This window comes from Myzus persicae, unplaced genomic scaffold (genome assembly GCF_001856785.1).
Source record: "Myzus persicae strain clone G006 unplaced genomic scaffold, MPER_G0061.0, whole genome shotgun sequence".
NCBI classification, from domain to species: Eukaryota; Metazoa; Arthropoda; class Insecta; order Hemiptera; family Aphididae; genus Myzus; species Myzus persicae.
Window position 1 is genome coordinate 155,919 of NW_019103164.1, and position 21,699 is coordinate 177,617.

A 21,699-nucleotide genomic window follows, 5' to 3' on the forward strand; every position below is an offset into this window, starting at 1 on the left:
TTTTTGAATTAAAAAGTTAAACTTTTTCCAATTCTTTTTAAGAATTATTTATTCGGTTTTGGAATCCATAAAATGTTCATAATTTTCAACATACGTTTAATCAGTGTCAATTTTTTTTTTTGTTATCAGCTTTTTCTGATTTACCCTATATACTGTATAATACTATAAGCCATAGATTATCGTATTAAATACTTTTTATGTATAATAAATGGTGTGGTAAAAATACGACTTACGAGTAGTAAGTCTCAAGTGTTATTTATAGACGTTGGTTTTATTTAGATATTCTCACCAGTGTATCATAGAATTACGTTTGAGCTTGTTGTGTATTATCAATGTCCTGTCGTCATTTGGTTCGGTGTATTTTGATGACTCCAATTGTCCACTTTATAAATTGTAAAACAATTAATGCTTAGGGTACACACTGCAAATTTGTCAGGGTGAATACAAGATTGGAAAAACTACCTATAGAGTGTAGGAACGTTGTAAAAATTGTACCAACACAGTAAACACCCATTCTTCGTAGAGTACCAAAAAATAAAAAACATTTGGTATGGCAGTATATAATTTATTTCTTACGAATTATGGTCAGCAAAATTGTTTGTTTTTTTTTCAGCACAACATGGATTTGGTAACTGATCAACAGGAAAAATTGGTGAGTTGGTAAATAAAATACTAACATTTAATTGTATAATCCACTAACATTTTTCAATTACATAGTGTCCATTATAAAAAGTGAATACTTTTAGTTTCCGTCAATTAATCAATCTAACCTGAAGTAATATAATTTAAATAAAATCTGTTTTGTATATTCTATAAAGAAATATTTTAACCTTAAATTTGGAAGAAAAATGTGTGTAATTACTTATTATAATCAAATTTAGTCTTAAAAGTAAAATCTAAAAATCAGGTAAGTGGATAATGCTCTGCTGTACATGATGTGTATAATGAAGTCACTGTCATGGAAGTACTTTATTTTATGGATATAAAATCATTGTATACAAAAAGGATTCTGTTAGCCTATAATATTAGTTAATATAATTATATGTCATACACACAATTATATGATGATATTGTTGTGATTAAAGGATGTGGTGTCTATAAGTTAGTGAAAGTGAAGTAAGAAAAAGGGGGTGTATAATGATGTATAGTGACCAAATAATAAAAGCACATTGTCAGTAGTATTACTAGTGTGTATTTAAGTTTGTATGACCGTACATATTATCAACGATGGATTAAGTGTTAAGGACGCTGGGGGGGGGGGGGGGAAATAAATAAACGTCTCTTTGCGACGATCTCTAAAATAATTTATATTTTTATATTGGCGTTTGGTGATAGAAAGTGATGATCTGTAACGGGGCCGCTGTGTATAATGTATGTTATTTTTCCAAGAGCCCCATTACAGACAACTCCCTCCCGGCTTAAAAATTGATAAGCTTTATATCGCCAATACCATACACCTATAAATAAATAATTTAAATTTAAATGTTTACAGTGTAGTTAAAATAAATATTAGGTATTTTTATTATGAGGTATAGAATTCAAAATATTATACACTTTTTAATAACAAATCGAATATTTTTTTCTTATTTAGTATTTAACAACAAAATATAACAATTAAAATTGCACAAACTTTTCTAAGATAATTATAAAACAAAAGCAACAACCAGTCCCCGGTTTAATTTAGAATTAAATATACAACAAAATATGGTCAGTTACTCAGTTGTAAGTAATCATATAATAGGTATAAAGAGAAAATGCGAATTTACAAATTCAGTGAAAAGTTCATGTATCTACGTTTTTTTTTTTAGAGCTACACAAAAAAACCAAAATCGATTATGTATATCAAAAACTAATTTGGTGTAAAAATTTCTGTTTTTTCTAATTTTTTGTTTGATTTTTCCTTCTGTTTTTGAAAACATTTTTCCAACTAGATTTACTTTCCTACCAGAAGAGATGCTGATGAAGAAAATAGAGGCATTTTTACTCCCCCCTACCCAAAAAAACCACATACATCATAGAAAAATCAATACATTCATCGCTCAGAATCTAAAACAAAAATAATAAAAATAAAATTGTTCAATTTGTAATCGCTTTGCTATAATTATTTTAAAATAAAATGCAAATTAAAATTTAAAAAAAATTGTTCAAAACTAATACAATTAGAAATTACATTTATTTGAAGGTAAAAAGTTAATACTAGTGCAATTTAATTATTTTTTATAAGAAAATCGTACAGGTGGAATTTACAACCAACCATTAGTTGTAAAATGAATAGTGAAATATTTATACTATCTTTAATTTATATTTTCCTAAATGTGCATAATTAGCCAAGATTCACAGCTATGCCATGTGCCGTGTGGAGGTGTGGTAGCTATATCTATATGGTTAAAATTGGTAACCATATTGATTTAAAAGTTGAGCTGTAATCTGTAGTCTATTCTTGGTATACATGTTTGCTACTGAAAACTTAAAAAAGATACCTAAAAAGTAACGTTTAATCACAATTGCGATTTGATCGACACGACACTACACAAGACGTAGTTGTGAATGCGGCTTTAACTTTACTTAACACTAAATAAATTAGTTGTTATCCGGTATCTTTATACCGAGGGCATTCAAACAAATGTGTCTAAGTGTAATGTGCACATATTATCTGCTTATCAATTTATCATGTCTCGTTTAATTCAATAATGAATTTGATTTGTTCAATTTGTTCAATTTATACAAATTGTATTTATTAAGGAATTCAAATATTCCGTGGCCTTAACATTGTGCATATCAATAATTATATGTATACCAATATAATTTATTCCTCCGGAGAATCTTGAATTTATATTATCCAAAAATGTTAATTGTTTTTTAGATGTTTCCAAAGTCTACGTGGTTCATCGCGATCAGTGAATTTTGTGAACGATTCACCCATTCTGGATTGAAAAGTGAGTCAATTAAGTGGTTTAAAACTTTATAAGTTATAACAGTTGTTAAAAATTAAAATACATAGTTTTCATATAGTCTTACATAGCTAAATTATTAATATAATAATCATATTCTGTTTAGCCATTTTGGTTTTGTACTTAACAAAAATATTGAAGTTCAACGGAGACGAGTCGACAATAATATTTCACAGTGTCATATTTATAGCGTACTCCGTGTCATTGCCGAGCGCAATGTTGGGAGACTCTTATTGGGGAAAATTCAAGTACGCTGTGTATATTTGGTTTTAAATTTAATTCCCACAAATAACGTATCTATCTGATGTTTTAAAACTATGCTTGTTATATTATTTTTTTTTTTAGAACAATAATATGTATGGAATTTGTCTACTTAATGGGATGCGTAGTGCTTACCGGTGCATCAATTTCAGATATGTTCAGCCTGGACGTTCAAAAGTTAATAAAAAATTATTCTACAGTTTAAACCTTTTATGATTCATTTCCAAAACGCAGTATTTTTAACTAGGATTCCATGAAGTAAAAGGTTCTAGCATAAATTGGTTCCTTAAAAAAGTGTCCAACAAAATTTACACCATCATTATTTTTTTCCGCGCACATATCCTTTGATGATTTCAATTAAACTTAATGTCCAGACCTTGGAACTGAATACCACGAACTTATTGCGACTTATAATTTGCGTCGATCTTATCAATAATACTCAGTCAAGGACTACTAAAGCAAAGTGTTCGATAATTATTTGCAGCCACTCAACCACCAAGAAACTATCCTTTGACAGTCGTTAATAACACAATTTCAAATGTATGATCGATACAACTCTATATCTCAATATCCTATTTGTAGCATAATGCAATTATTATAGTAATTTAAAAAAGAACGCAACGGTTTTTGGTTTAATTGATGAATAATTTATTTGATTTACAAAACATGATACAATAGTGATTCACTCCGATACAAGTATGCACGACGGGGGGTATGGAATCTACCGAACGGTATGACAGTCGGTATAATGCCAGAATACTCTGACTATTGTAGTATTGACCGATATAAATACCGTCCGATAGTGGAGGTGTTTTTACTTGAAAGTGCGTCTGCCCGGGTGGGTCTTGTTACAGATCAGGTAGAAGAGTGGTGTTGGAGCGTCGGCCGTACAGCCTTTTATATGCTGGTTATCGGCGATTTATTCTGTCGGACTCTGTGACCGACCGGCGAATCATCGGTGTCGTGTTCTGTAACAGGAACCCGAAACCGAAAAAGTGCAATAGTCGATAACCACATAATTAATTAAGAGTATATAATAAATAATAATAGTTATAAATTATAATACAAGATATAATGTTAGAACGGGAGGGCAGTGGCTTCGCAACTGTGTGTGTGAATCCTATTCTTATACTTAATTATACGATCTAGTACGTGATCTAGATGTCGAATCGCCATCTCACATCTGTATCATTATTTTTTTTTTTTTTTAGAATCTTCACCCTCCTCGGGTTATTTTTTATATCCGTTGGTATGGGTGGCATAAAACCGTGCACTTTCGCCCTCGGTGGAGATCAATTTCAGTTGCCCCATCAAGAAAAGCAGCTACTACACTTCGCTACTAATTACACGTTGGCGCTATACGTTGGATTGTTGGTCTCAGCGTTTGTGATGCCCGAATTGAGGCACAGCATACATTGTTTTGGAAAAGACACATGTTTTCCGCTGGCTTTCGGTGTGCTGACCATGGTGATGTTTATTTCCATAGGTATATACTGCAGCTGATAGTTATAATAGTTATCATTCAGAGAGGTAATAATAAAACCCACAATTTACTTTCAATGGACGGAAAATATCTACTTTAATAAAACTCTCCTTCTCCACACTGTCATATGATCACAACCCAATCATAAGTTTATTATCAACCACAAAATGACATAAAATAAATCCATTCTCTAACATACTTATAACTACAGTACCTATGTATTTTACAAATCGCAGCAATTTTCGTATCTGGTAAAAACATGTACGTGAAGAAAAAACCAGAACCAAACGTTATAACCAGGACGTTTGGTTGTATTTTTGTAAGTATTGCTAATTCGTATCTACTTAAAATTACAAAAACGTTTTTGTAAGCATCATCGTCATTTCCATGTTAAATATTTTTTGATTTTAAGAACGCGCTGCGAGTGAAGATAACTTCAACCGCTCCCTGCAAAACCCACTGGTTGGATAACGCAAAGGGAAAGTACACAGAATCAGAAATATCAGACACGAGGTCTGTCCTGGATGTGATTTGCATATTCATGGCATATCCGGTATTTTGGTCACTATACGCACAACCGGTACAGTATAGATTATATCGATAAGTGTGACGAATTTAAAAAGGATAGATGGCGTTGAGTTGTGATTTTTGGGGACTGAGGCAACCAAAAATTGCAGACCCGCCAAATGGAACTGCGTCTATTCATCCAACGGCCATGTAAATAGTAATCAGGATGTTTAATTGGGCCAATTAACTTAGGACTATGCAAACCTAAAATACGTAAGGATTTATAGCTATTTGACGTGCAATGCGTTTTGCTACAGGGTTCAAGGTGGACGTTACAAGCCACGCTAATGAACGGTCACGTGGACTTCTTAGACTGGACAATCAAACCCGATCAAATGCAGATGCTAGTACCGACAATTGGAATAACAGTGCTAATCCTTTTTAACGACGTTGTGTATCCGATGTTTGCTGCGATTGGTATGCGTAAACCATTACAAAAGCTCACCTTTTGCGGTGTCCTTGCAGTTATAGCATTTGTATTCGCGGCCCTACTGCAGTTAAAAATAGTTGTAAGACATTGTCTCAGCACACATACCTTTATTTTACTCGCTTCTGGTTGGTATTTTTAAGGGAAACACAACTGAGATACCATCTGGACAAGGGCGGCTATACATCTTTAACGGATTCGATTGCAACGTGTTCGTACAGTCGAAGTTGTTACACGTACAACATCAAATCGGCCCACTCGAAATGTTCAACGTCACTCATGCAGTCACGTCTCAGAATGTCTCAAAAGACGTCGAAATCACATTATGTTTCAGATCAAAGTGCAATTTTGTGTCAGACAACTACGAGTTCACTACCACTGTAACAATAATCGAAGGAAAAGTAAATATTTCGATTCTATAAAATATTTAAATATACAATATTACTTAACGTTTCATAAATATTACTCAGTATCATGATATTTTGAAAGTAAAAATCGTATAGCTTATTATGAACTGGTTCATAAAATTTGACCAATTCGAAGTGGATCAATCAAAAACCAGATAATTCACTGTTTTTTCTCTTTAAATAATTAAGGATTGATTGTAATCCGGCATTGACGTTGTACCTGCAATATTTCCAAATATTTTTTATGCTACCTATAAAATGTATTAGTAACCTTTTTTGAATTTGTAAGTTAGTCAATGTATTTGTATCGCACGGTTTTTGATTCCTATTAGGAGATTTCTTATCACTTGACCCGACTAAATTCAAACACGATTGGATTAAATCGTATTGGTATTCATGACAGTTCAGTCAAAGAAAAGTTTGGGAATCCAAATTTAAGGTTAGTATCCAATGAATGAATATAGTTGTAGAATAGTTTCTATATTAAAAAAACCGAAACAAAATATTATTTTAGAATTTTGGTCGATCATACATTTGATTTTGATGATGATATTACATTGACCAGTGTAGACCAAACCTCGTATACTTCGTACTCTCTTGCTCGTTTTCGAGGGATGAACTTTAATGTCATTAAGGTAGGAAAGTGAGTATCCAATACATTTTTTACATTACAATTATTAATGTTTACAATTAATGTTCTAACTTTAACATGAGTAATTAAATCTGAAATAGATATAATGTATTCTACAATGGACAAATGCTGCCCACACCAACTATGGACATAATTCCAGGCACGTTTTATACACTTACATTACAACGAAATGGCGATAAATTGGTAACAATTTAGGGTACTTCACCTGCGGGTTGTAAATAATATTTAATGAACTGCAACCCAATTTAGTAGGCACAAAGTAACTAACAAGAAAAAAATGTTCATAGGATGTACGATTATTTACCAAAGACAAAGGGAACTACATTCACATTTTGTGGCAGCTTCCACAATATTTGGTTATGAGTATGGCTGACATCGTATTCGTGACCACTGACATAAAATTTTCATTTACTGAGGTATGTTTTTTTTAATTTAGTGATTTCGGTTTATTAATAGTTAGGCTTATACATTTTTTTTTTATATTATAGTAAATAAATTATTATTGTTATAGGTATATTATTTAACTTAATAAAATTCATATATTTGAACAACATTTGTATAGCACATGTTTTGTATGATTTTTTTTTTTGATAAATTGAATTACTAATTTCTATTCCTTCATAGAAATATATCGCTTTTTATACTAAGGATATACGAAAATATATTGTTTAAAATGTTATTATCGCGTTTTGACTCGGATGCTGTGATAAATATTAAATAGTACAGCTTAAATGTTCATCATTTTTACAAGTACAAAATTCATAAATTGTTTATTTTTTATATTTTATGTATGATATTTTTGTTGTTTATTCAATATAGGCCCCAACAAGCATGAAGTCATTCATAGCCTCTTTTAAATTATTGACAGTGGCACTTGGAAATTTGTTGGTCATTATGATTTCAACAATTTCTTTTCAAAATCAGGTTTTTATTAATTATTTTGTTTTAATAATTAAATGCTGATAGTATTCATTTAATATTATATCGATTTTGTTTTGTTATTTAGGCACACGAATTCCTACTATACTCTGGACTTATGCTTGCTGATACGTTATTATTAGGTTACTTCAGTGTTGTTTATCAGAGTAAACATACCAATATAACTGACGCAATGACTCCGAATGAGAATAAAATGGAGGAAACTACTGTTGTGAACTGAAACTGTTTAATTCGACAAAGCTGGCAAGCGGCAACTGAATAGACTCGAAGAATTAAAGTATGTTATAATAATTTATAATGTACCTAACTACGTATTTTGAAATTGTAAATAGTTACATGATGTTATATATAAGTAGACATGGTTACTTTATGTTTAAAATTTAATATTTAAATGTATTTATGGTCGTTATTCAAAATAAGCAGGTGAAAATAAAATGTATAAAATATTCATAAGTTTTATGCTAGTTTTAAGCACTAAGCATAAAAAATTTAAAATAAATTTAATAAAAAAAATGTTGAAAATATTGTTATACTGCTTTATAACTCTTTAAATGATCTTACTTAACGTTTATCTATGTCTAATTATGATTATTGTAAACAAACTATAAACTTTCGTTTAACACAGGGATGCCGAACCTTTCTGTACTCGTTGTCAAATAAAAATATTGGTTGGATTTTATTTCCTCTGCGTGTCAACTAATTAGATGATACTTTTTATAGACTTCAAAATTCTTACATCAACACCTTGAATGATAAAAAACAGGTTAAGTGTATCACTATAAAAGAACACGCACGTGTTATAGGTTCACCATCTCGCTTTCAAAACGATCATTCACCAAGAAACTATATTGATCAAGATAATATTTTAAATCATTTTTTAAAATAAGTTAACCTTTGGATGATCGTGTTTTGTGAAGTTATGAACCATATCTAAAACTTACAAGAATTGAGGGGAAAAAGTTGTTTGTAGTCTTTAAATACCGCCGAATTTGAAAACTGTGACTCAAAATGTTAACCTTAATTTGTATATACCAGAGTCTTACAAAAATGTAAGTAATTTTTTTGGTTGTCATTCATTGAAAATCAATAGAACCATATAATTATTCAGGAATGAATATACACTATACAGCATAAGGAAATCTACAACAAGTAAACTATATTATGTAAATATAAGAATATAGCATTCAAAAATTATTTTAGTGGCTACTTTTTATTCGTTTATTTTATACCTATTCATGATTTTTGTCAATTAGATTGTTTGTCGTCGAATGTTCATAATCACATAAGTCAAATAATTATACTTTATGGTACTTATGAGTGTATCAATATATGCTATTGATTTTACTCCAATCGTTACAAAGGACAATAAATTATTATTATTGATTTATATTATAAGTATGTATCAAAAACATTAAACAAACAATTTTTATTGTGCCTAATTTATACAACTTGTCAGATATTTATAAGAGTATACTAGGTATAATAAATCTTGCTTGTATAATTATTAATGAATGTTAAATAAAAGATTATTTCTAGTAGCTTAAAAACTATCATTTTACATTATATGGTTAATAAAAATTAAAACATGCGTTTCATACTATATTTTAAGTATTCATACACTCAATTATGTAGAGGTACGTACTCAAAACTTCACTGAAATCATAAGGTACTTATGAAAACTTATCTTCTACGTGATACAGTAAGCAAACTAACAATGAAACGTTGTGTGACATGGACCTTTTTACTTGATAATGTGTCTTAAATGTCTCGACTGAAATAGATGTTCCCAAGACAAGTAATTTGTTTATACTTACAATGCAAATTCAGAGTGAATAAATACTGTAGTACAAAATTACATGTTTTTTGAAGACAGAAAAGTTGATTTTTCATACTTATTCAATTTCAAACATCTGAGATTTTCAGTTTAACAGTCTTAGGTAATAATTTGTTTTTTATTTTAAACACAACATGGATTTGAGATCGAACCAAAAGGAAAAATTGGCAAGTAAAATTCATTACATTAAAATATTAAATCCTAAAAGCCTCATATTTTATCTAGCTTAATTTTTTAATCTATTTATTTATTTATTGCAACTATTCATATGTACCTACATTAGTAATTTTTTAGATTAGAAGTTTATACCTACTCACTGTAAGCAAATGCTTGTGTTGAGAGTAGGAGTTTTATAACTAATAATTATTTACTACATTTACATATAAATGCTATTTTTATATTAATAAATAGTAATAATACAGTAATAAAATTTGCTTAAATCGAGGTATTGCATAATAATAATCTTTATCAATATCATATTTGCTAATAATAAATAATAATACAATGTTCTTAGTGTTTGTTCCACGTTGAACATAACCTAAAAGGTTATTTGGCACACACACGCTTGGTGCATTCACGATATAGAGAAGATATCTTCTCTACATATAGTGGGTGCGTCGACCATGATTTGTGAAAGTTGATACAGCTGTCGTGTTTCGAATATGTTTGTTCTGTTATAACATAAAAAATATAAAATATACAAATATATGTCAGTAAATGTAACAATCATTGTTTGTTATTTGTTAGTATCCGTAGAACAACGTTTAAGCTGACAGAGGTGGCTTCAGCTACATGGTTGGGGGGGGGGGACTAACTAATAATTTTCAGAAAGCTTTCAATAATATAATCGGTTTTTTTGAAACTTTGTTTTAAACAGTATACAGTTTTTAGAAATACGGGCTTGGGAGAGGACCACGGCCCCTAGGGACCCCCCGGAGCTACCCCTGTATGCTGTTCAAGCAACGGTTATGTTGTACAAACATAACAATAACCTAATACAAATAGAGACATTAGTCAAATGATCACGTGTAAAGATTTGTTAGCATAAATTTAAATTTCGAGAATTAAAAATTCGTTTCTGAATTACAACAATATAAGAAAATCACTCCAAGAGAAATCAAGTGGATATCCAATGTTGTAAAGATTGGAACATTTAAACAATTTGAAACATTTTAACTCTCATAAACATTTAATTTGACTTTCTGGTATACATAAAAAAAAATAAAATTAGACAAACTTTAGTGAGATCTTGTATTACATTTTCAAATCTAAGTTATAGAAAGAAAATGTTTGATAAATTTCGAATTCAAATAATTTCCAAGTTTTCGTATTTTTTTAGGAATATTGTCAAAATTCAAAATTGAGACGTTCGTAAAAAGGTATTGTGGACTTACACACAACTTTTTTTGCAATTTCCACTAACGATTACTTACGAAGAACCTTGTATTACATTTTAAAGTCTTTTGACCGAGAAAAAATTTTTTTATACACATTAATTTAAAAATTTAATATACCAATAAACAGCTCAACATGAGTATAGAAAGGGGAATACTAGAAATTTTTAATTTTGAGCTCGTGGATCCACCAGCTAGATTCATTTTTCCACCGAAAAAGATACTGAAGTTACAATTTAAAGCATCATTTCGACTAATTATTGTGTAAACAGACACTAACAATAATTTAAAAAGATCATTGTAAAATCAATACATTCATCGCTCCGCTTAGAATCTAAAATGCAAACATTTACTTGTAGATAAACAAAAATATTTTTTTTACTTTTTGAAGTCAAATATTATACTATAAAATGTAAAGAAAATATGATAAATTCATACATTTGATAATATAATATTTTTATCCTGATAAAAGAGTGCTAATAAGCAAACATACTACATAATATACTACTGTATAATATAATACCTGATTATAATTTATATTTCGATACACCTACGCTGTAATAGTAAAAAATGAATTCAACCCTTGCAGTCCTCTGCAACTGCACGCAATTAACCCATGGAACATTTTACCTATCCTATACTCACTTTAAAATTAAAATAACATTATTTGGTTTTTCAGAAATACCCCAAGTCCATATATTTAATCGTATTTATTGAATTTTGCGAACGATTTAGCACTTACGGACTGAGAAGTGAGTTATTCAAGTGGGCTTACTGCCGTTATATAAATACAATGTTTTGCTTACTCAAAAATTCCACAACGATTTTACTTATATACTTATGAACTTACAGGCGCATTGGTTTTGTACTTAACGACGATATTGAAGTTTAACGGAGACGATTCGACGATAATATATCACAGTTTCATATTTTTAGCAAACATCATGCCGTTGCCGGGTGCAATCCTGGCCGATTCTTATTTGGGAAAATTCAAGTAAGTACGCCGTACGTGTTTGGTTTTTTGGAATTAAATCGGCATAAACATCGTCACTATTGTTGCCGTAAAGTATAATTATTGTTATCATTTATGAAACGTTTTATTTTTTTAGAACGATAATATGCTCGTCAACGGCTTACGCACTCGGAGGTGCAGTGCTTACCGGTGCTTCGATGGCAGATATTTTTAGCCTGGACTTTCAAAAGTTAATGCTTGATTATAATAATAAAACAGTAGATAACTAATTTTAGAAACATAAAATACATATTTTATATCTTAGCATTTAAGTGTATTTATGAGAAGTGTTTGATAATACTCCAAAACTATAGAAATCGTTATCATTCCTATCATACCTGGATCGAAAAAAAAAATAATTCTCATTTCGAAGTAGGTACGTTCGAAAAAATTAGAATAATTCGATAAGGCATAATCATAGCGAGGCGTCATTACAGAGTATTAAAGAGTAATAATTATTGCTATCCCACTAATTGTATTATTTTATCCACTCAGTGCTCCCGAACTTTATTATAGACCATATAAAATTGAATAAAAAATATTATTCAAGATGCTTGCTACCCTATTATTTAACTCTCAATTACTTACCACTGCAGCATAATAATATTACTTACTAAATGTGAAATCTATATTGATATTATCTATAATTCATAAATATTGAATGAATGTATATTAAGTATGTAAGTTTAAAGAAGTATGTCTTTAAAAAATAGAGTGAACAATTAACCTCTATATAAGGGTTTATGAATATGGTAGTATAATATATTATAATAAAACGAATTTACATTATATAGTTCGATATTTAATGAAGATTCGATTAAGTTTGGCTTTGGCAATCACTTTCTGTGTCTAAAAAAACACAAACAATATATAGCCATATAGGCTAAAAATGGTCGAATGACTTGTCGATAGCGTCAGGATGTCAAACCCTGTACCCATCCCCGATCACAGGCCGGAAGGAAAGTAAAATGTTTTTGAAAATGTACTCAAAAAGCTCAAAATATCTGTATTTTTAAAAATCGTTTTTAGATATTTTTTAATGTAAGCAAAATACTCGTAATTTCTTAAACTGACTTTATATTTTAATATTTTAGAATTGTGGCTGTTTTCGGGTTATTCATCATATCTATCGGCACAGGTGGTATAAAACCTTGCGTTTTCGCGTTCGGTGGCGATCAATTCCAGTTGCCACAACAAAAAAAACAGCTACTGCACTACACTACCGTTTTCCTGTTTATCGTGAGCGTTGGAGCGTTGATCTCGACGTTTTTGACGCCCGAATTGAGGCACAGCGTACATTGTCTTGGCAGAGACACTTGTTTTCCGCTGGCTTTCGGAGTTCCAGCCCTGCTTATGTTCACAGCTATAGGTATATACTATTATTGTAATATAAACAAAGTGATAGCACATTCTCGCCACCATGTACACATGATCAAAATTGCAGTGTTAATTCACTGTATAATTCGACGAAAATAAGTATCTAAAGTAAAATATCAACCGGTTTTATAACTTTTCTTCTTGGATTTCCTCGACTTCCCCTCGTTGATGTATCATCATAATTTATTATAGTAATGTTTCCTCATCGTACTATACAAGGTTAATGTGATCCATACGAGTTCTAACACCCATCATTTTGAAAAGTCTTAACTTACTTACTAAGAATATATATATTATTTAACATAATTTCAAATTGTATGTCATCACAAAAACACAAAACAAAATTTTTGAAAACTGCATTTTTTACAAATTTTTAAGCTTATTACTTTTTTGAATAATAGCATAGGTACAATTTTTAATTTACATTCTGAAGAAAAACATTTTTTGGATTCAGTAATTAATTAATTGTATAACTTGTACATTTCTTTATTTCTTTGTTTTACTTATAACTTAAATCTATGTACCTAATTAACTAATATTATAACCAGGGTCGGCGAGAAGAATTATTCAGGGAGAGGTGGGTTGTCAAAATAATAAAATTCCGACTTAAATTATTAAAAATATCAGTGTTTTTGCACTTTGACTACTAATACTTCATGGTCCGTATCCAATAGATGATTTTATATATTTACACATTTTTCCAACTTAGCAGGAAGTAATTCTAATTTGTCATGTATTAAACTTAAATCAAAATCGATTTTATTTTTATCTACGTAAAACGAATCAAATAGTGGTTGACTAACTACATTTTTCGATATTTTTGGATTTAAGTATATGCATCATTATCATTTTTCTGTAACAATGAATTATTGAAGTTTAAAATAAAATAGAAGAATGAAGTATTTATTTATGTAGCTCGTGACCATCACTCGAGTACAAAATTGGAATCAACAAATTATTATTAGGTAGATAGTGCAACAAAGTTAATGGATAAACCACTGCTACATTTATGCAGGTACCTATTTAATTTATTTTATAAGATACTTAGTTCTTAATTAAATAATTCAATCATGACAAACGATTAAAACAACACTTTTTAATGTTTAAACTATTAATTTTTAGCACTCATTTGGTACTATTGGTAACTGAATTATATTAGGAGAAGAAATGACAAAAAACGTTAAGAAAATTATTGATAATAATGGTATATTATTCAATATATGCATCTAAAAGTATAGAATGCACTAGCTATCAGTTATTAGTTTATTACATACTTGACAGTTGACATACCTTTTGTTCGAAATTAATCGAGCATATACGAACGGATTCATCTGCAGCCCAATGATGTTTCACCTTAACCTTTGCACCATTGTGCACTTGTTTTTTGTGCATTCGGCGGTAGTCGTCAACAAATGTTCTACCACAAGATAAGCACTTAAGTTATATCCGCTTCCTTTTGTGTTTTTCATTTTCAAAATCACTCATTATAAAATAAATAAGGTAATTCAAAAAATAAATAATTAAAACTTAGGAAAAGGTGTTTTATAGTAGTTAGATAGGAAATAGTTTGAACCACCACACACTAAATGCTTTGTCGCACAGTACGACTCATACTGTGCGTAGGACCCATGAGATTAGTAAAATGATAAAGAATGAACGATGTACACACACCCTATTAATAAATATATTTATATACTATTCACAAAAGCATGGTAATTCCTAATGGCATGTTTAAGTCCCTTATTTGGATGGATACGAAAATACGATATATTATATTTTACCTTAACATGTTTTTGTATTTTTCATCTTATGAAAACCAATTCGACGACTTCTATTTAAATTGTAATTGTGCCGACTCGATATTATAAAGTGTGTGTGTGTGGGGGGGGGGGGGGGAGGGGTTGATATCTCCCTACTCCCCTACCCCTTAAGCCGGCCCTGATTATAACTGCTGAGTGGAAAATTTATTGTAGCATCAAAATATATGTATACTCCAAAAAGTATTCTACTTTGGAATATAAAATTAAAAATGTACCTATATCATCATTTAAAAAAGTTAAAATTGAAATATTGTGTGAAAATTTAAATGGCCTAGTTTGAGTACACGTTATGTATATACTACAGAAGATACTATATTATATAAGTATAATCTTATACTTATCTACAGTATTTTCTTACTTGCCACAGTGGTATTCGTATCCGGAAAATCTATATACGTGAATAAGAAGCCAGAACGTAACATCATCGCCAAGACGTTCGGTTGTATTTTCGTAAGTATTGTCTTAAACCTTGTTATAAAACAGAATCCAGTTTTTCCCAATATTTTTGATACGGTGACCCGCTTGTTCGACACTCCTTCTGCCGGGTGAACCATCATAGGAAAAAAACCAAAGTCTTAAAATTATATTGTTGTAATACCTAGTAGTAGAAGTACGGAATTTTGTGATTTAATTTTTTAATCGTATAATATTATTATATGCTTTCGACTCACCAAAATAATTTTAAGATCCGAAATTTGGCGTCTTGGCGATACTCATATCGTATAGGTATTGAGAATCACTGAGCCCAGCGAACCCGCATATTCTCTTTCTCGGTTCTCACGTAACGTTCGGTTTTAAAGTATGCGATACGCACGAAAATGACGACGTCCGTTCCATGCCAAACCCACTGGCTGGACAATGCAAAAGGAGCGTACACTGAGACAGAGGTATCTGAAACGCGAACGTCACTGAACGTGATCAGCGTATTCGTGGCATATCCAGTGTTTTGGTCGCTGTTCGCACAACAGGTACGGTACAATTACAGTGACGAAACATATTTATAATACATTTTGACGTAGATCTATCTCAAGATGGGTTTCCACTGGACCGTTCATGTATCTTTCTATCCCGTGATCGGACCGTAAAGTGGTATTATTCAGGTTTATCCAAATTATAGTTGTGTTACCTCACTGTATACCATTTTACTTCAAAGTTCGATCTAGTTCAACTAGCTATTTCCGTTCAAACCATGCACATATTATAGCATTATACCATAACGATAACATAGACATCCGGAGCTTTCGCAGCATTCGGCGAAGATGTGTGGTGTTGTCTCGTGATAAAGAGGTTGGAGTTGTATACACAGATATAATAACAGTTATTGCAAAAACCGAAATATTCTAGTGTACATGTAGGTACAGTGAATGTCGTGCATCAAGATCAGCGCACCCATATGTCAAACCTCTAAAACTATACAGTCATGCTTCGTCTATTAGTATAATTTCTATGGTTCAAATAGTCTATTCTTGCTGATGCTAGGAGTAATCACGAATAAACAAACGGATTAACCGTCCTTACCGGAGTCCAATTAATTAAAATATACGTGAACGATCCAAGAGAAACCCACCTTTGTAGTAGACGCTTTGACGTCTCGCCCGTTCTATCACAGAGTTCCCGGTGGACGTTGCAAGCCATGCTGATGAACGGACGAGTGGACTTCTTGGGCTGGACAATCAAACCCGATCAAATGCAGATACTAACACCGTTATTGGGTCTGACGTTGCTTGTCCTCTTCGACGTCGTCTTTTATCCGTTGCTGGCAATGGTCGGCGTCCAGAAACCGTTACAAAAGCTCACGTTTGCCGGTGCCCTGGCCGTCATTGCATTTGTGTTCACAGCTCTACTGCAGTTTAAAATTTTCGTAAGATCTACAATATATATATACTATAGGTAGCTCGAACGGCGATTTTTTTTTAACTCGCCTCCAATCCTGGTTTTTAAAGGGAAATACCACAGAGATACCGTCTGGCCAAGGACGCCTAAACATTTACAACGGATTAGACTGCAACGTGTCAGTACGATCGAGGTCATTGCATCTCCAGGACAATATTATCGGTCCACTCGAAATGATCAACGCCAGCCGTCCAGTACTGTCTCGGGATGACGTCGTCGATATCTCATTAGGTTTCGAAACAGAGTGCTTATTATCGGTACCTGACAACTACGAGTTTGATACTACTGTGACGATTACCGAAGGAGTGGTAAATTATTTCGTTTTATTAAATTAACACTTTCACTGAAGAAACGTAAATACAAAACAGTATTATAATATTTTGAGACTTATTTTACATTTTTAGCTGCTAAAGTATAAACTATTTTATAACATGACACTGATATACCGAGCAAAACTATTAATTTAGATTAAAACTATAATATTATACATGTAACAGTGAAATAAAAATATTGCCGAGTTGCATGGAAAATGCATTAAATTGAAGAACTTGTCTAAAACCATTTTATCTGTGTGTATTTATTATATATGTGCGTATATATTGACTTATCTTCGCGATTCAAATGATAAATTTGTCCATTATTATTTAAAAATTAAGAATAACATAGAATTAAGAATATTTTTAAAATTTAATTTATTATATAATAATAAATGTATAAAATATATAATATATAGAATAATATTAAAAATTAATTTAAAACACTTTCTTACAAGTTATAACTCGGTTCATTATAAACAGTAAACAAACACAAAGGTTATTTTTGTGGAAGATATGTAAAGTGTACACTTTGGCTGCAGCAGCCCACTCGGCCATCCCTATCATAAATAAGATATGTAGACAAATTATTTTATATTGTTAAGTTGGATTTACAATGATTGAAAATTATCAAGTTCAAACATTAAGTTTATTTATTTCAAAAGTGAGTAAGTCCATATTTTAGTTTCAAAAAGAAATAGGTATGTACAAATCTAAAACTTTTAGATTCTGGCTGAGCGATAAATGTACTGATTTAATATTATTAAAACCATTTATCTACAATTTTATAAAAGCCTATGGATATGACTATAGTCCACAAAAAAGTGAGTTTTTTTAAATACTAAAGAAATAACATTTTTCTGCTTGTGGCAAAAAATTGTTTGTTTGGGTGTTATCACTTTTGCAATTGGATCTATTTTAGTATAATAATTAATAACAATATAATCATTTATAAAAATGCATTGATATTATTTTTTTTAACTTGATTTTAGGAGATTTCTTATCACTTGTTCCGTATTAACCCAAACACAATCAAATTAAACCGAATTGACACTCATGACAGTCTAGTTAAAGAAAAGTTTGGAAACCCAAAATTGAGGTACGTACCAGTCTAAATACCTACTGTCTGCATTATAATAGTTCCTATATTGAAATATTTGAAACACGAAAACAACTTATTTTAGAATTTTGATCGACCACACATTCGATTTTGACGATAATATTACATTGGTCAGTGCAGATCAAAACTCGTTTACCTCGTACCCTCTATCTTCGTTTCGGGGGATGAACTATAATGTCGTTAAGGTAGGGAAGTAAGTACTTAATACTTTTTCACCATTACAATAATTAAATTATTGATATTATAATATATATTATAATTTAATCTATAATATAATATTTGATAGATACAATGTTTTCTTCAACGGAAAAATATTGACCACATCAATTATAGACATTTTACCTGCGACATTTTATACAATAACTTTACAGCGAAATGGCGATAAAATGGTAAAATTACAGAGTATTTGACCTGCGGGTTGCTTAATTAATATTTTGTGAGCTACTAGTAAATTACATAAGATTTTGTGAAAATAAAATAGCACATATATAACTAATAACAAGAAAATACATAATATATTTAGGATGTACGATTATTTACCAAAGATGAAGGAAACTATATTCACATATTGTGGCAGCTACCACAATATTTTTGTATGATCACAGCTGATGCCATATTCGCCGTGACCACTGCGGAATTTGCATTTACTGAGGTATATTTTGATTACATTATATTGTCCACTGTGCTGGATAACTTAGAGACGTTTTTTTGGATGCCTATAGTATTATAATATGTACCTGCTACTATTCAATTTTTAATTATAGTTAGGTACCTTATGATAACCGTTATTTTTATTATCAAATTAAATGTGATAGGTGTTCCAAATTATTTTAAATAGTTGTCTTCATTACCTATATTATTATATTTTTTATACATTTCATTAATACCTGAATTGCTTATCCAGAATATAGTTATTAGTAGTAACTGTATAATATATGTATAATGTATTATTTATTTGGTATACCTAGGCCCCGATAAACCTTAAGTCATTCATATCCGCTGTTAATTTATTGACAATGGCATTAGGAAATTTGTTGGTCGTACTCATATCGACAATATCAATTAAAAATCAGGTATCTATGGAGTATGAATAATTTGTCTTAATTAAGAAATGAGTATGTAGTTTTTAATTTTTAAACGTTTTTGGTTTTGTTTATGATTTAGGCAAACGAATTTTTAATGTACTCGGGTCTCATGTTGGCTGACACGATGTTACTAGCGTATTTCGCTGTGGTTTACCGTAGTAAGAATGCTAATACAACTGATGCAACATAATGGATATATGTAAAGGGCAATATTAATATATGTTTAAAGGACGTGTATTGAAATTACTTATACAATATACAATTATTCAATATTTAATGTCATGATGTATTTATTTTTACTGGTCAATATTAACCTTAGAAGTTCCTTCCAACACGAAATTTAGTTTCAAACATTAAAGATAATGAAACCAAATCCATTCAGCTAAGCAAATGCAACCTTCAATAATATACAAATTCTCAACCCCGATCTGGGTAAACATATAATCATCATGTGGATACTCAGGAATAATAGGCAATGAAATAGCCGACAAATAAGTCTCAATAGCTATTAACAATAATGAATCCTTTTTAATAAACTAAATCTAAATGTCATATGATGACTCGGAAAAATTCATAAATGAATATATAAAAATAAATGGCAAAGAATTTTGAACATAAACACCCTAATTATACGAGATTAAAAGAGGTATTTTTCGTTGGATAAACCCAAAGCTTAACCCCAAGTAGGATACTGTTCTTAATAGACTTCGCATTAATCATACCAGAATCACTCACGGTTTCCTGATGGCCAGAGAGGAGCCCCCAATTTATCAAACCTGTGGAACTGTGTTAATTGTCAAACACTTAATAGCAGACTGTTTTATGTACACCCAAGAACATGTCGAACAAAATATATCCTGAAACCTAGACATCGTACTCGTATCCAATAAAAAAAAAACCTTGACATAATTCATTTTATGAAACAAACAAAATTGTTCAATCCTATAAAAAAAAAAAAAAATGTAAGCGAATTATATAGCCTATCTTTGTAGCTAATCATCACAATTCATAACTTGCTTATAAATAATGGTCTTTTTGAAGATGTTATTTTCTGAGATCAATAAAAAAAAAAATTCACGGTCCACAAAAAAAGTATTTAAATGTCTAGGAAAGTCATTCGATAAAATATATTACACAAAAATATGTTTTGCCAGGCGAATTATATAGGCAAAATAGGTACATTATTGAAGTACCTCGCCACAATCACCCCAAATCCACGCTTCTTAGATCAATTCGAATGAAAGTAATTACCAACTTATCATGGTGAACGGAGTAAAGGCATATGGCAGTTTACATAATACATCCTATAATATATGCACAGTCAATTATGAGTATATCTGAACTCTGAACACAACGAGTCAATAATTGACTGTAATTAGTTCATTAAAAAAAGATTATATAGCAGATGGCACCTTGTAATCAAAGCATAACAAATTGATAAAAATCAAAATGTCTATAAAAATGCCAAACTTAAAATAATTAAGAAAAAATTGGAAGGGGGGCATGGCCACCTTCAGTCAAATATATTTTAAGGAGTAAAAAAAGGTTTGATAACAAAAATTTACAAAGTCCCAATGTAGTAAAATTGTATTGTTTACGTAGACGGCATTATTTATTAGTTTGTTACTCTTTCAAACAAGGACTTAACGACTCGCATTTTTGTACACTTCATTCAAATGAGTGTATCCCTGACTTCACTGATGTGTTATTTGACAGCCATGCTCTGCAGATTAAACTGCAAATTTTAATTAACTCTCTTAAATCCCTTAATATTTCTTTCAGTAATCTCCACTCTATTTTACACATCAAATCAGTACTAGCAATAAAAATGATAAGCACATTTATTTTGTAGGCCGGCTTTATTATATAGTCGAAAAATTGATGTATTTTTAATTTTATATTTTGTAATTTGTAAAATCTATTTTATTTTACTTGAATAATATATGTCAAGTTATCATAGTTGTTTACTAGTGGCTTTAATAACTAAAATTTTGTTTAAAAATATATACAAAAAAAAAACAAGAGTGTTGATCTACTGAAAAAGTGGAAAGTGGAACACGTACACTCACAAAATAAAAATAAAATTACATTATGAACACTGTCTAAGAATCAAAATAAAATAATTAAAAAAATTATTTTACAATATATTATATTTACATTTAC

The 21,699-nt window shown here is 30.5% G+C and overlaps 1 protein-coding gene and 1 pseudogene across 2 annotated transcripts; both read left to right on the top strand.

Annotated features, from left to right (window-relative positions):
• Positions 1–619: 619 nt before the first annotated feature.
• LOC111033916 lies at positions 620–8,366 on the top strand (annotated as a pseudogene).
• A 913-nt stretch (positions 8,367–9,279) lies between these two features.
• On the top strand, positions 9,280–19,813 carry LOC111033917 (peptide transporter family 1-like). 2 transcript variants are annotated; one of them, XM_022314873.1, is made up of 15 exons: positions 9,282–9,688; positions 11,595–11,667; positions 11,768–11,909; positions 12,025–12,117; positions 13,022–13,296; positions 15,492–15,574; positions 15,925–16,092; positions 16,734–16,985; positions 17,068–17,325; positions 18,324–18,430; positions 18,516–18,644; positions 18,738–18,840; positions 18,975–19,103; positions 19,420–19,524; positions 19,616–19,813. In XM_022314873.1, the coding sequence occupies exons 1-15, from the start codon at positions 9,656–9,658 to the stop codon at positions 19,724–19,726; spliced, it is 2,061 nt and encodes a 686-aa protein (XP_022170565.1). In that variant the 5' UTR covers positions 9,282–9,655; the 3' UTR covers positions 19,727–19,813. The 2 variants fall into 2 exon arrangements, with proteins under 2 accessions (XP_022170566.1, XP_022170565.1); XM_022314874.1 differs by lacking the exons at positions 19,420–19,524; positions 19,616–19,813 and having other exon boundaries at positions 9,280–9,688; positions 18,738–18,887; positions 18,975–19,084.
• Positions 19,814–21,699: the final 1,886 nt, after the last annotated feature.

What these genes read in the sequence shown, in the direction of transcription:
- LOC111033917 (XM_022314873.1), top strand. Translation starts at nt 9,656, where the DNA reads ATGGATTTGAGATCGAACCAAAAGGAAAAATTG. An exon ending in TAGCACTTACGGACTGAGAA is followed by an intron (nt 11,668 to 11,767) that starts GTGAGTTATTCA and finishes ATGAACTTACAG; the next exon opens with GCGCATTGGTTTTGTACTTA. An exon ending in TTTGGAAACCCAAAATTGAG is followed by an intron (nt 18,431 to 18,515) that starts GTACGTACCAGT and finishes AACTTATTTTAG; the next exon opens with AATTTTGATCGACCACACAT.